Here is a 13,356-nt window from a genome sequence, read left to right as displayed (position 1 = left end):
ATTTCTTGTACTCATAATATCTTTAATCTTTAATAAACTTTAATTAGATTCGATCGAATCCCCTATCTTTTCTATGGGAAAATACTATTTCTAGTTGTATGTTAAGTGTATTAAAAGTTGACCATTTTAAACAGTGTTAGTGCCTTGACTCTAGTTGAAAGTTTTTTATAGGCGCCAACCCAAGCGCTATGCTAGGGCTCAATCACCATCTTCTCCCGTTCACATGAGGGGTTCTTCTTGTCGACCTTCTCCCCTCCTCTAGCTGGTGTGCTAGGGAGGGGAGAGGCTTTCTCCCGCAAGGTTTTCTCCCTCCGATCACTCTTTATGGCAGTTCTTGGCTCCTGCTATAGTTTCTTCGGCCCTTGCTCCATCTCCGACACCGCCCTAGTGCCGTGGTGGTCGCTCCCGCCTCTAGCTAGTCGAAACTCCAGACTGCAACCTAATCGGTCTCCCTCTCTCGATGTCGCCATCCCCTGCCTCGCCCTTTGCAAGGCCTCCTTTGCTCTAACTGTTGTCGGTGGTGGATTGGCCATGATAGTCGTTTGGTGGTTGTCTCACTGTCGTGCTAGGGTCCTACTAATGTGCTAGTCGTTGTCAAGTAAGATGCCATTAGGGGCCAAATCTAGTTTGATGCTTTAATCGAAGTTTGTTCAGATGGTTCAGCCAGTCTAAGTGTATGTTGGGTCTATTTTGGCCTGAGAAGAGTGATAGCACGTCGACCCTTTGTTGAGAAGCGCTCTGAGACCAAGTCTTTTGCAATGGTTTCTTCTTTGCAGGGCAATCTTGATAAGCCAAGAGGATAACTTGTTCTAGGGCCGATGTCATATCCCCTCCGTTTTATTTTCTGCATGAGTACTTATATGTTACATATTGAAAACTCTAGATTAATTGTTGATCAGTCTGTATTTCAGCCAACAGGGGGGCTTGTTACAGGATGTTATCCTATCTCCCCTTCTTATTGTATATATCATATTATAACTACTATTTGAAGCTTAATAAATTATCTGTTTACAAATATTTTTTAAAAAAAAGTTCTGAGTCTAATCATATCTCATACTATGCTTCATTTCTTTTGATTGCTAGCTACCTTGGGGAGTCCGCGGCACCCCTATTAAGATTTGGATCGAATTCTAATCCACAATCAAAGTGCGTTTATTTTGAGACTCTACACCCGTTTTGGACCATTTTGCCACAAAACAAGTCCTAAACCTTCAAGAATAACTACTCATCCTTGATTCAAATTAAATCTATATAACATTGGATGTTTGAGCTAGGCTACTTCTCAAATCAATTAGGCCCAATCAACCTTTCTATGAAAAGACCCAGCCCAAAACATTGAATGAGTGATATATATACATAGAGAGAGGGAGAGTGAGTGAGAAAGAATTTGGAACTCTATAGCTACTCAAGATTGTAACCCTATAGCTTGGACTGATCCACCGACATAGAATGCAAACTAAAAGTCTGAAGACATTTCTTAAAAAAAAGAGTGATAAAAAAAAGAGAGAAAGGTTACTCACTACAATCATTTATCCAAAGTTGCACTATTATTTTATAAATTGTTAGATTGGAATTAGGTGTGCATTGACTCTACAGGTCGATCCAAATTCATTGTCAAATGTACGTCAACACATCAATAACTCTGATGCTGTTTATGACACGCACTCAAATCTTACACCTCTCTACATATAATTTTTATTCAGGTCATTTTTTATTTGAATAATGCACTAGTATAGGTTATGATACTTGTAGATCACATTAATAATCAGCAAAAAAGATTATTCACATATGGAATTGCTTCTGCACCAAACAAACAAAAAAAAAAAAGGCAAGCCCCAGTTCATGTCAGGTCTCCTGATCAGTATAACATTTACTCACTATTTGTCAAGAATTTTACACACAAGAAAAGGATTGAAGAGTAAATGTGAGACAATGTAAAAGAAATGACACAATGAACAAAGATCCAAAGCCCAAAAGGTGGAAGTAGTGCTATCTAGACTTGGAGATCACATCTAGCATCCTCCTAAATTGCTGAGCATCACACAGCACTCTTAGCATCCCTTGTTGCCTATACCCAAACTCCTGAGCAGCCAACTCCAGCAAAGTAGCTATGCATGGGTCTTTTAATATCTTCACACGCACAAGAACTCTCTCCACCTCTCCGACCTCGCCGCCGACCATCATTGGAACGTAACCTTTCGGGATTTTCTCATCGACGCAGCCGCCTTCGCCGTCGATCAACCGGTCGTAGTAGTACGACGGCTCGATCTCCTTTCTTCTCCAACCCATTAGTGCTTAACTCTCTACAGTTAGGTTAAGGGATAGGATATGTTATATATGTGTGTGTGTATGTGTATGTGATCTCTTGATCACTTGGTGCTGTCTATATGAAGGAGAAGGTGAAGAAGAAGAGATTATATATATAGTCTCATGGATCGCACTAAGATATGATATCCTACTCATTTAAAAGGTTGGTATTAATTTGACTTTGCTGGTACCTTGTAGCTTCCGGCTTTCTCCGAAGAAGGTAACGGTCAAAATTTCCAAGCATGGGGCGATTGTTTCCAGTGTTCCGCGGAACGGGTTAACGATGGTTTATAGACTCGTTGCGTCCACTAAGAAGACGCATCAAGAAATTAGCACGAATTTTGAAGCGGTGATTTTTGTGGACCATCAGGATAATTTATTCCGGTCCACGGTCAACCGGACAAAAGAGGACGAAAGAATGAAGAAGATGGCCATGGGTGGATGGAGAAGTCTTCAGCACGTGTGGCTGATTACGTATGAATTCATGACCAATTGATCAATGAATATGTCAAGCAAATCTAGATGGAATTTAATTAATTTATTTATTTATTTGAAACTCAATTTTGTAAATATAAAAATATAAAAACCATCACCTCCTTGACTAATCACTATTATTAAAGTATGGAATAAGGTTCAAATAAGAATAATAATTTTTATTTTATTATTAACCATATGAAAATTACTGAAATATACTTTAATTTAATGTTAAGTAGATTGATGGAATAAATTAAGTACAGAACACTATATTTTATGTATGTAATGCTAGGACGTGGATGCTTAGTTATTTGTATTCTATAATAAAAAATTATATTTTAAAAATAGAAAAAAAGATAACTTCAAATCTATCCAAATCTACTAAAGTTCCCATGATTTGTGGATTCCAAATAGCGTGTTAATGCTCAAATAAGTTAAGAATTATATGGATTAAAAGATACCTTGGGGTGTAACCCTACCATTAGCAAATTAATTATTGAGGAATAAAACAATTTTTAAAAAAAATTATTTCTAAACTATTTTCTTGTGTCACTAAACGCAACTGTTACAAATCGACCTAATTCGATCAATAGTTAGTTCTTGGTATGTAAGGGGAGAAGTTGTTGTGGAAGAGGGGGGATAGATATTGGAAGAAGCCGATCAAAGACTTGAAAGGTGGAAGAAGGGAGGTAGGAGAAGGCGAAAATAGTTACAGACAAGAGAGAAGGAGATCATCCTCATACAATTTTAATTAGAGTTTTCTCAACATATAATCCTAGGGACTCATCAACTAAATTAAACAACTCTAACAAATCCTAATAAATCAACTAATCCAGTTTTCATTTTTTTGTAGATAGATTTTGAATCTGAAGAAGTTAAGAATATCAAAGTTGTAGATCTAGAGGTTGGCGACCTTATGGAACTGGTTTGATATTATTCGGATATCCGTAGAATATTCTTAGAATATTTTCTCAAAACTGTACAGAGTTGGATTTAGCTAATTAAATAAAATTCTAACCTGCTAGGACTTTAACTAAACCAAATAAAATAATTAGACTCAATCCATTGAGTCTAATCTCCCTTTGATGTGATCCGATCTAACCCGATTCACATCAGCAACCCTATGTGAGTATCGAGATTCTGTACAAATTCACCCGGTGTTGGTCGATTTCATCAGTTATATGTGTCTAAAGCTCGGATCATATTAACCTAAATTCTATAATTCATTTATATTATATTTCGTATGCAATTGAAGTCGATAGGTGATCATAATCAATGCATCCAACGATCAATTCAGATCACCCAGACTAATCCATCCTAAATCCACACTCCTCACATAACCTTGTGACAATAATCAAAATATCCTCAAAGATGCCTCCCCATCCATATCAAAAGAGAGGTCAAACTCCTAGAGGAAAATTTTATATAACCCTAATATTAATACTGACGTAGACTTGGTCATGCTTAAGGATTAATTCTACAGACGTATAACACTTGGGTCAGGCCAATGCTAATCAATGAGTGGTCCCTAACATGATTGATGACGAACGATGGATTGACTATCAAGTCAACACTTTGCTAAAGAATTTAGCTTTGGTGGGATATTGGCATTAAAAAGGACTGATACCAACCATAACTTTGACCACCTTAATTGGCTTCAATTTTGAATAAGATGATTTCAAACAAGAAAATTAGATCCTCTATGGCCATTAACTTTTTCAAAATTACCACTGTAGTATGTTTTTCATACAATATTCATATATTTAGACTGTCAAATTACCACTTTGACCACCTTATAATTTTCTTTTCTTGCAAAAGATAAAGATCCTTTTTCTATACTATGAAATAGAGGAATATTATATAGTTTTCAAATGATTTTAAGCAATTTATATAAGAGTATAATAATTTTTTTAACCTAAATTTAATTTTAATTATGATTAGTTAGATTTAATCGACAAACTAGGAGAAAAAAAAGAAAGGAGAGAGTATTGGGCGGGCCAAGCTAATGCAATTGGGCCCTCTATAAGTTTTACATTGCTTCCATTCATTTCTATTATGATTCTGTTAGTAAAAGATCATCCTAATTATATATATTTATACTTAATTAGGCTAATAGGTCTGTACTAATTAACTATCAGGTATCAAATTTCAGATGAATGCTGGTATATATTTTTTTTTTCAGTAGAGAGCTTATAGGCATAAATTTCATTCAATTTTATACATGGTATGATGCAATAATAAACATTACGACTTAGGAAAATAAGACATTAAGCAATAGTAATTTGATTAAGATCCATCCTTCAAGTCAAGCCAAAATGGTAGGCCAAGATTAGTAGAAAATCAACGACATTAGTTTGCAAGTTCTTCCAAACTAGATGACCTTTTTGGTATGCTTTGTATCATGTTGGACAAAAACAATTATCTCAGGTTTGACCAAAAGCCATGGTTTTTAGTTTTGGTTTTCTCTTCTATTTGAAAGAAGTTTGGTAGAGTTGTTCATTATCATGAGATTAACATCTACAACATGAAGTACAGAGTAGCTTGTTAATTGCGAGATTAATGATGATAATTATGAGCTTAATTGATCTAGGTTATCTTGTCAAATAGCGATAATTATTTATTTTCATCAAACTTTAGTAAGGCGTTTTAGAATACAAAATGAATGTTTGGCTACAATTTTTTAATAAGAGAAAATAAAGTAATTCCCTATTTTCCTCGGTCATTAATATTTTATCAATGTTGGATAGATACTGCTCATTTATTCAGTACCTAAAAGATCTTAAAATGCATCTAATATTAATGGCAAAATAGCTCTTCATGAATAGAAAGTTATATTTTATTCTCTCTTACTTATGCTTTTTTTTCTTATATATAATTTTTTATATTGAGCTAGTCTTGTATTTATGACCGCCGCTCTCACTAGTTATATTACCACAGTAATAATAAAAAGGCAAAGATAAAAAAAAAAAAAAAAAAAGGGGGAGATGTTGAGAGCAGAGATGGAGGCAATCACCCTGATAATTTTGCCTAACAAATATAATAAGATATTTAAGTAATTGATAAGTGGTCCGATGTATCTCGTCTCACTTTAATCATAAGCATAAATATCACCAATCATTTATATTGAAAGTACCATCAACTTAGATTGATGCAATGCAAACCATATACTTTTACTTTTAGAAATTTAGTGCATGGAAGCGTCACAATCCTTTTAACTTACTTTTAGAAATTTAGTGCATGGAAGCATCACGATCGTCAAAACTTTCTCTCTCTACTTTCTCATTGCCATTAAAGTTCATGAAATCGTCACAAAGCATTTGTTGGCACCGCTTTCCTAGTTATCATATTACTCTCTTAAACTGACCTTCACTATCACCTAATGTATGTACCACACTATTAATTTATGTCTTAGAAAAAAAGGAATTGCCCTTTACGTGGCACGCATTGCGATTGGGATTGGGAATTAATTTGTGGCGAAATGTCTCTTTTGAACAAGTATAAACACCATTTATATTTGAATTAAAACCGATCACTAATAACTGTAGTACGTAGTTATAAGATAGTCTTACAAATTATCGGTCAATCCCCATGACTATATATATAAAGCCTTTCTCGATTGAATCTAGTGATTGGTTCTTTGATCTTAATAACCTTTTAAGTTGATCGTTCCGTCTTAATGACTTTTGAGACGTAATCTTTTTAGATACGATATAGATATTGTGAGTTGGAGATCAATTTAGTAATTTCGTCTGAAGCTGTCAATGATTCTCTATAAATCTCTGGAAGGATAATCAAAATACAACATTGAGTTGGCATGAGCCATCATCTGTTGAATTTTACTGTAACTTGGTTTCTAGGAAAGAAGAAATGGTTAGCCCAACTCATGAAAGCAAAGTCAACTATGTAAGAGTAATTTAAATTTTTGATTATATGGACAACATATTACATGCTAAATGTATTAAGCAATCTCTAATTTTCTTATCTCAATCCAAATTTAAAACAAAAATATGTCTGGTTGCTAAATTAGCAGATTAGAAGCCAAAACCTTCGACTAAAAGTGTTGTTAATTCTATGTCAAGTTGCATGAAATCAAGCATGGCCAAAGGTGGGTCTATTTTTTTCTTTCCATGCCTACTCATCTCTCTTTTCCCAATGAGACAAGTAACTTAATCGACTAACAACCAAGAAGGCCAATCTCCAAATTAGAAGGTTCTAATTTTAAAGAATATCATTAAGTTATCTAGAATCCTTTTTTTTTTCATCACTCTCTCTCTCTCTCTAAAAGTAAAAAAAAAAGAAAAGAAAAGAGAGAGAGAGAGAGAAAAGTAAGATAACTAATTCTTATCTTATCTTCTTCTTTCCTCCATGCTCATCCTCTCAATCTCAAAGAACGCATTAGTCCTAAGTAGCGTCATGCATGCACTTTAAGTGCAATGTTCAAACCTCAAAAGGTTAATTGTTAATCCTTAGAGATAGAATAAAGTAGTCAATTATTTCCTTGGCCACTCGGTCACGTTCCTTCTCGCTCCATCTCTCTCACAATTTGATTTAGAGATCATTATAAACTTTAACCATTACCATTATATATACCTAAGTACTATACAAATAAAGGTGGTCTTTTTCAGCAAAGGCATCGTCGACTTTTCCTCGTCACCTCTCACAAACATTAGTCCCACCCATACGACCATATATATATAAAGAATGTACTAGAAGCAATGGGGCTATGACACGTGGATCGCACTTGTAAATAAAATACGTACACGCCACAAAAGCTCTGATCAAAGGAGAAAGAGACCGAACTGATACGCCCTGGATCCGGAACGTACGGCCATCAAACAATCCTTCTTTAGATCCTCTTCTAATATGATGAATTAATAAGAGCGACTAGCATTAGAGTGTAAGTATTAAATAACTAAAATATATGGTGTTAACTGCTTAAAGGTTATTTATCTGTGCAGAACCGACTGTTAAATTACTTAAATATAAGGTGTTAAACTGCAAAGTGAGAGCACTGCCTTGCTTTGGGCGAAAGCCACGAGTCACGAGAGAGAGAGAGAGAGAGACCACTGCAAGTTGCTCCACCTACAATAGTCATTTTTTGTTTAAAAATTAAAAAATAAAAAAAAGGTGGTGGTGGGACGCGCGTGGTTCCGGTCTATTACTCCGCGAGCCGTTTCACTTACCTAGATCTCCTCCACGTGGCAGTTAACCAGCTCGCCCGGAGGAGGAGGACGAGGACGGGTGGGGGGCGGGATTATACCATGCAGCGCAACGTACGGGGAGCGTCACGTGCGAGCACGGGCGCCCAGGCTCGTGCGGGCCGACGAGGCGTGGCGCGTGCGGTCGGTACCGGTTGGGATTCCACGTCACGGTCGGAGATCCGCCGTACGGCGACCTGACGTGGTCGTGGATCCCATAACGTTAGAATTACTGAAACGCCCTTCTCCCAACTGCCTTCCAGGAGGATATCAATCAAACATTTATATGGTTTTAGAAACATCAGTTAGGTTTTAGGTTGTTCTATCAACTTCTTTCTGCGTTAATATACGTTGAAGAATTGGTCAAGTCGCCGATAAACTTCATCCTTTTCGAAGGATAAGACATTATAATCATAAAATATTCCAGCGGCTTTATCTCGATCTCGTCGGATCATAATAAATTTTTTACCCTTAAAGTAACGGGCATTATGGTCATTTGCAGCAGGCGTGGGTAAGCTCGCAATCCGCGAATAGTGCAGAGGGCGAATAAAGTTATCGTACCGGAGGAGGGACAACCGCATCCTCCTCGTTTCCCTCTTCCCGCTTTTTGTCGGGATTACGCCGTGAAGTGGTAACGCCTCTAAGTGGTGGGTCCGGCTTCTGGAGTCACGGAAACCGTACCGAATTAAAATACGGAACACAGGAGGGACTATGGAGTGATGAACAACTGTCCCCCCCTATTCTCCTTTTTTTTATTATTATACCTTTCCACCCGGATAAAGTTGGCCTAATTCCTCCTTTATTCCCAGATCTACAAATTTTGCCAAATAAATAGAAAAAAAATATATAATAATATTTATTCAAAGTGAATTTCTGGGGATATACGCTATTTAAATTCTTTTTAGTAATGTTTTTCCCCTTGTACCTTAACCCCACTGAGTTAAATCGTGAAGTAGTGGATGCTATAGATATGATATTCTAGACAACCTACTTAGTGCCCCTATCTAATTAGAATAAGGAATTATTAAGTTCTAGAACACGATTTAATAATACAAGACGTGACCCAAACTACACGACCATTTCCATACCACTACAGTCTACGCGGTTGTCGTCCGGCCGAGGCACTACACGTCACCTCTAGTTAAATAAGGAGGAGCTCTACATCGACGCAAACGAACAAGATATGGTGCTAAGTTTGGGCCCCAAAGCCACGGGGGGGGCATGTACGGAATTAATTTGGGGGAGGGGTCGGAAGTTGAGATGGCTTCAGATGACGGCAAAAATGGCCACCAAACTCCACTGTTTGTTTTGTTTGTTGGTGCACATCGGGCTGGATTGGATCCGAATCACATGGCGTACTGGGGACGTTGTGAAGTGTGACAAAAGAGGGGAGAGAAGTGACTGGCCTTGCTGAATTATAATTGACGCTCTTCGTTGCGCCAGGTGTCGGAGCTCGGAGAGCTAGGCCAAATGTACCCAGATGCTTGTTTGGTTGCTTGGAAGACAGGGGTGCACCACCAACATAGTACTACTAACACCAACTGTACATCTTTTTTTAGGTTATCTCTGTAGCTCAATGGTATGTGCATATTTGAGATTAACACACTTTATGTGCATGCTTTAAAATGGTTCACAAATCTAAGTTAAATTGTACTCATGTCAGAGGATAATTAATTAATTTTCATACCAGGTAACGCTGGACAAAGGAGATGTTTACTTTTTAAATGTTATAATTTGGTATGAACCTTATAATGCGGGACTTGAGAGACCCTTGTTGTGGTATTTTTCCGATAACAAACCAAACTCACCTACAATAGACAAACAAACTTTATCTAACAAGACCTTTACACGTGGGTCATTGCCATTGGATAGACGTCCTGATGGATGTTCTATTTCGTCCAGCTAAACCATTATCTAACTATATAAATAAATAAATATATATATATATATATATATATATTTAAATCTCCATTTAAATTCGTACCTGCCATGTACTCCCACTTGTACCAGCCTCTCCACTTCCCTTTCCCTTTTCCTTTTCCTTTTCCTTTTCCACTTCCTCTTTCCCCCAAATTCTATAAATCCCTTCGCTACCCCCATCCAGTTCCCAACTATAAATACCCCCCTAAGACCTCCCAATAAATACCCACTACCACTCCTCTATTTTCCCCCCTCCCCTTCCCGGCCGTTCGATTCAAATGAGGCAGATGATCCGACGCCTCTCCCGCGTCGCCGACTCCTCCTCCCAGTACCAGCCGCTCCGCGCGCCGAAGGACCGGCGGCGGCGCGGCGAGGTGGCCCCGGAGGGCCATGTCCCCGTCTACGTTGGGGAGGAGATGGAGCGGTTCGTCGTCCGGGCCGAGCTATTGGGCCGGCCCGCCTTCGCCGAGCTGCTGCGCCAGTCAGCCCAGGAGTACGGCTACGAGCAGCGCGGCGTGCTCCGGATCCCGTGTCCCGTACCGGTCTTCCGCCGAGTTCTCGACTCCCTCGCCGACTCCGCCTTCGACGACGGTTAGGACTCGGCTTGTTCTCCTTTTCTTTTCCCCCTTTTATTTTGGGCCCTTTTTCCCCACTCGCGCGAGCAGACTTGTTGACTCGACTCGGTTTTGCCCCTGTCCGTGTTATATATTAAAAGAAGCACAGTGACTCGGTGGTTGGTCGAGCAAGGGTAATTTCGGGATTTTGACGTTTCACCCTCTATTTTTCTCTCCTTTTTTATTGTTTTTTGCTTTTTAATGGGCTGATGTAGAAAAATGCCGATTGCGCTGTGAAGTGGTAAAAATTGCTGGGTTTTACACTTACTCCTCGTTTTCGTGCTTATTATAACCCAAAGTTTTGAATATTCATAAATAACCCCCCCTCTAGGAATTCAGGGTGTTATTTGTAAACCCCTCTAAAATATTAAATGATCAAATGACGTAAACGCCCTTGACTCTTGTATTGGAACTCGGAAGAGAGCACTTATAGACAACTAACTGTTCATTCCCGTGATGGACGGCGTACGATCTCGACCGTCGATCCGGGGAGGAGTCCCACTAACGTTGAAATCTTGGTAACACGTGAGAGTTGTGTCGTAACTTATAACCGTCGTTAAAACGGGGATAGTCGTTCGGCCACCAGACTTTATTCGAAGAAGAGAGGAGAGAATAACGTTATTTATCCAGGTCCGATCCCAGCCGTTGGATAATTTGACGGGCGAGGAGTTTAAGGCACCGCATCCCGAGGCAATAAATGAGAGGGGTTGGGTTAGGTATTCGTTTAAGTCGTTGTCCGTTAACTCGAGAACAGGGAGTTAACGGACGGGTAGAACGTTATAAAAATAACGTCACGTCACGTCACGTCTGGGAATAATAAGTTTCGTCGTTTGACCGGTGGATAACTAGTCGTTATCTCTCACCAGAGGAAGCGAGGTTTTGACGTCTATTTATCCAACTTTTGGGATAAACTGCTGGGGTATATCACATGACATGGTGGTTGGAATTCTTATTCGCGTTTCCGTGTAACTTACTTATTCATATATTTGAATTTTAAACTTAAAAATTTAAACGACTATCGATTTTAATTTGTTTTAATCCCCTCCTATATGATAATATGACTCGCTTTTAATACCTGCCCATTATATCAAGGCCAGCCCAAAAAAATAAAGGGCCCAAAGGAGAGAAAAGATTAAAGGAAATATTATCAAATAAACTCTACATTATATTTATATTAAATTAAGGTAATTATGGATACAAAAATGAATTTAATACCCTTAAAGTAGGAGTACACGTCATAAGCTTTTCCATTGCAAAATAGGTAACCATCTCGATAAACAAGTCGACGTGTTAACAACGCAATGGTACAGGGAATGGTAACTGTTAGGTCTATAAGTATAATCCCATCCTTCTATATACTAAATTAAAATAAAGTCTAATCCCCTCATAAGAACCACACGAATGGCTCTCTATGTCTTCGAAAAGAGCGCGTGGGGCATCTTCTTTTAAGATTTCATTGTGTTCATCTTTGACCAGCCCTTGTCTCTACGCACATAACTGAGGATCTTTAAAGTAGGATCACATCGGTCTTAATTTGACATCTAAATATTTGACTTCCTATGTGGACTTATATAGGTAACGGCTTATAATTAATTCAACTATATCCTTGTTCGTGGAGCTTCTTACTAATGACTACCTTTATATTATTAATAAATAATGGTGCGCTGCACGAAAACATTAGATTTTGCGGCCAGTCCAAAGTGTGTTTAATTGACTCATACTACCGTGGTGAAGTGTTTTTTATTGACTTGGTAATACTGTAAACTTAATCAATCTACAGCAATAAATGAATTGGAAATCTTGAAAAAAGAATATATATATATATATATAATAATGCAAGAGAGGGTGATTGGAGAATTGAATATTGGAAAATTCGTCGAGCCCATTACCCAGGCACTATTCCGATGAACTGGGTATTGGCCTTTCCAGGTTGCAAACGGAATAATGCCAGAGTCTATCTTTTGGTTGCATGATCATGAATCGAGAATAGATTGCTTTTAGCTTGCACCCGTTGCTAAGTTCCTAACGTGTGTTCTTTTGTTTACATGATAGAATAATTTAGAGCATCGGACAACGGTTCATATTAGAACCGGGCAACCAAAGAAACTTTGGCTGATCTGGTCATTCCTCATATTTGAAACAAAACAATCCGACAACCTTCAATTCTCCAGATTCTTTACCGGTTGCTTCCAGCTTGGTCTAGTGACTTTAAGAATCCTTTCTCTCTTCTGTTCTAAGTTTCTTTTGATATCTCATATATGTCGTCGATTCTTTTCACTTTGCCAGAATCCTCGTTCCAATCTGTCTCCCTTCTTTTCCTACCTATAAAGCATCAGCCCTCCTTCCTTAGTTTTCCTCATTCCAATTTAGAAGTTTGTATAGACATGGGGTTAGTTGTAGTAATTTCCCTTCCTCTCATACTCTTTGCCATCTTGCTCGGTTTCGGATGTTACTTTCTCGGGAGGGCGAAGGGGAGGCAGGACTTGCGCACCGGCGTCGGCGTGCAAGCCTACAGTGCTCCGCAGCCCCCACCGGGCGTCGTCGACTGCTCAACTCCAACTCATGTGAAGAAGGAAGAAGCAGAGAATGTTTGAGAGCTTGAGAAGGAGACAGGGAAAACTTTCTTTTTATTTGTTCGAATGGAGGTCTATGTGAATTATGATGTTCCTTGGTTTCCTGGGTGATGTTTGTCGATTTCATTGTTTTGTTGGTAATGGTGGAGAATAGTGTCAACTTGAGGTTGAAAGTCGAGTAATCCATTTCGTTTTTTTTTTTTTTTGGAGAGAGAGAGAGAGAGAGAGAGAGAACTTAATTTGAATTAAAAGAAAAAACTCATACGAAGC

The 13,356-nt window shown here is 38.3% G+C and overlaps 1 protein-coding gene across 1 annotated transcript; it reads left to right on the top strand.

Annotated features, from left to right (window-relative positions):
- Positions 1-10,177: 10,177 nt before the first annotated feature.
- Positions 10,178-10,495, top strand: LOC140762152 (auxin-responsive protein SAUR71-like). The gene has a single exon (XM_073099776.1). It carries the CDS (start codon positions 10,178-10,180, stop codon positions 10,493-10,495), a length of 318 nt encoding a protein of 105 aa, XP_072955877.1.
- Positions 10,496-13,356: the final 2,861 nt, after the last annotated feature.

This window comes from Typha angustifolia, chromosome 7 (assembly GCF_048772165.1).
Source record: "Typha angustifolia cultivar Huaian chromosome 7, ASM4877216v1, whole genome shotgun sequence".
Taxonomy (NCBI): Eukaryota; Viridiplantae; Streptophyta; class Magnoliopsida; order Poales; family Typhaceae; genus Typha; species Typha angustifolia.
The sequence above is the reverse complement of the archived record's forward strand: the minus strand, read 5'-3'. Positions and strand labels throughout refer to the sequence as shown.

Excerpts from the sequence above, each read along its gene's own strand:
- LOC140762152 (XM_073099776.1), top strand. The coding sequence starts at position 10,178 with ATGAGGCAGATGATCCGACGCCTCTCCCGCGTCGCCGACTCCTCCTCC.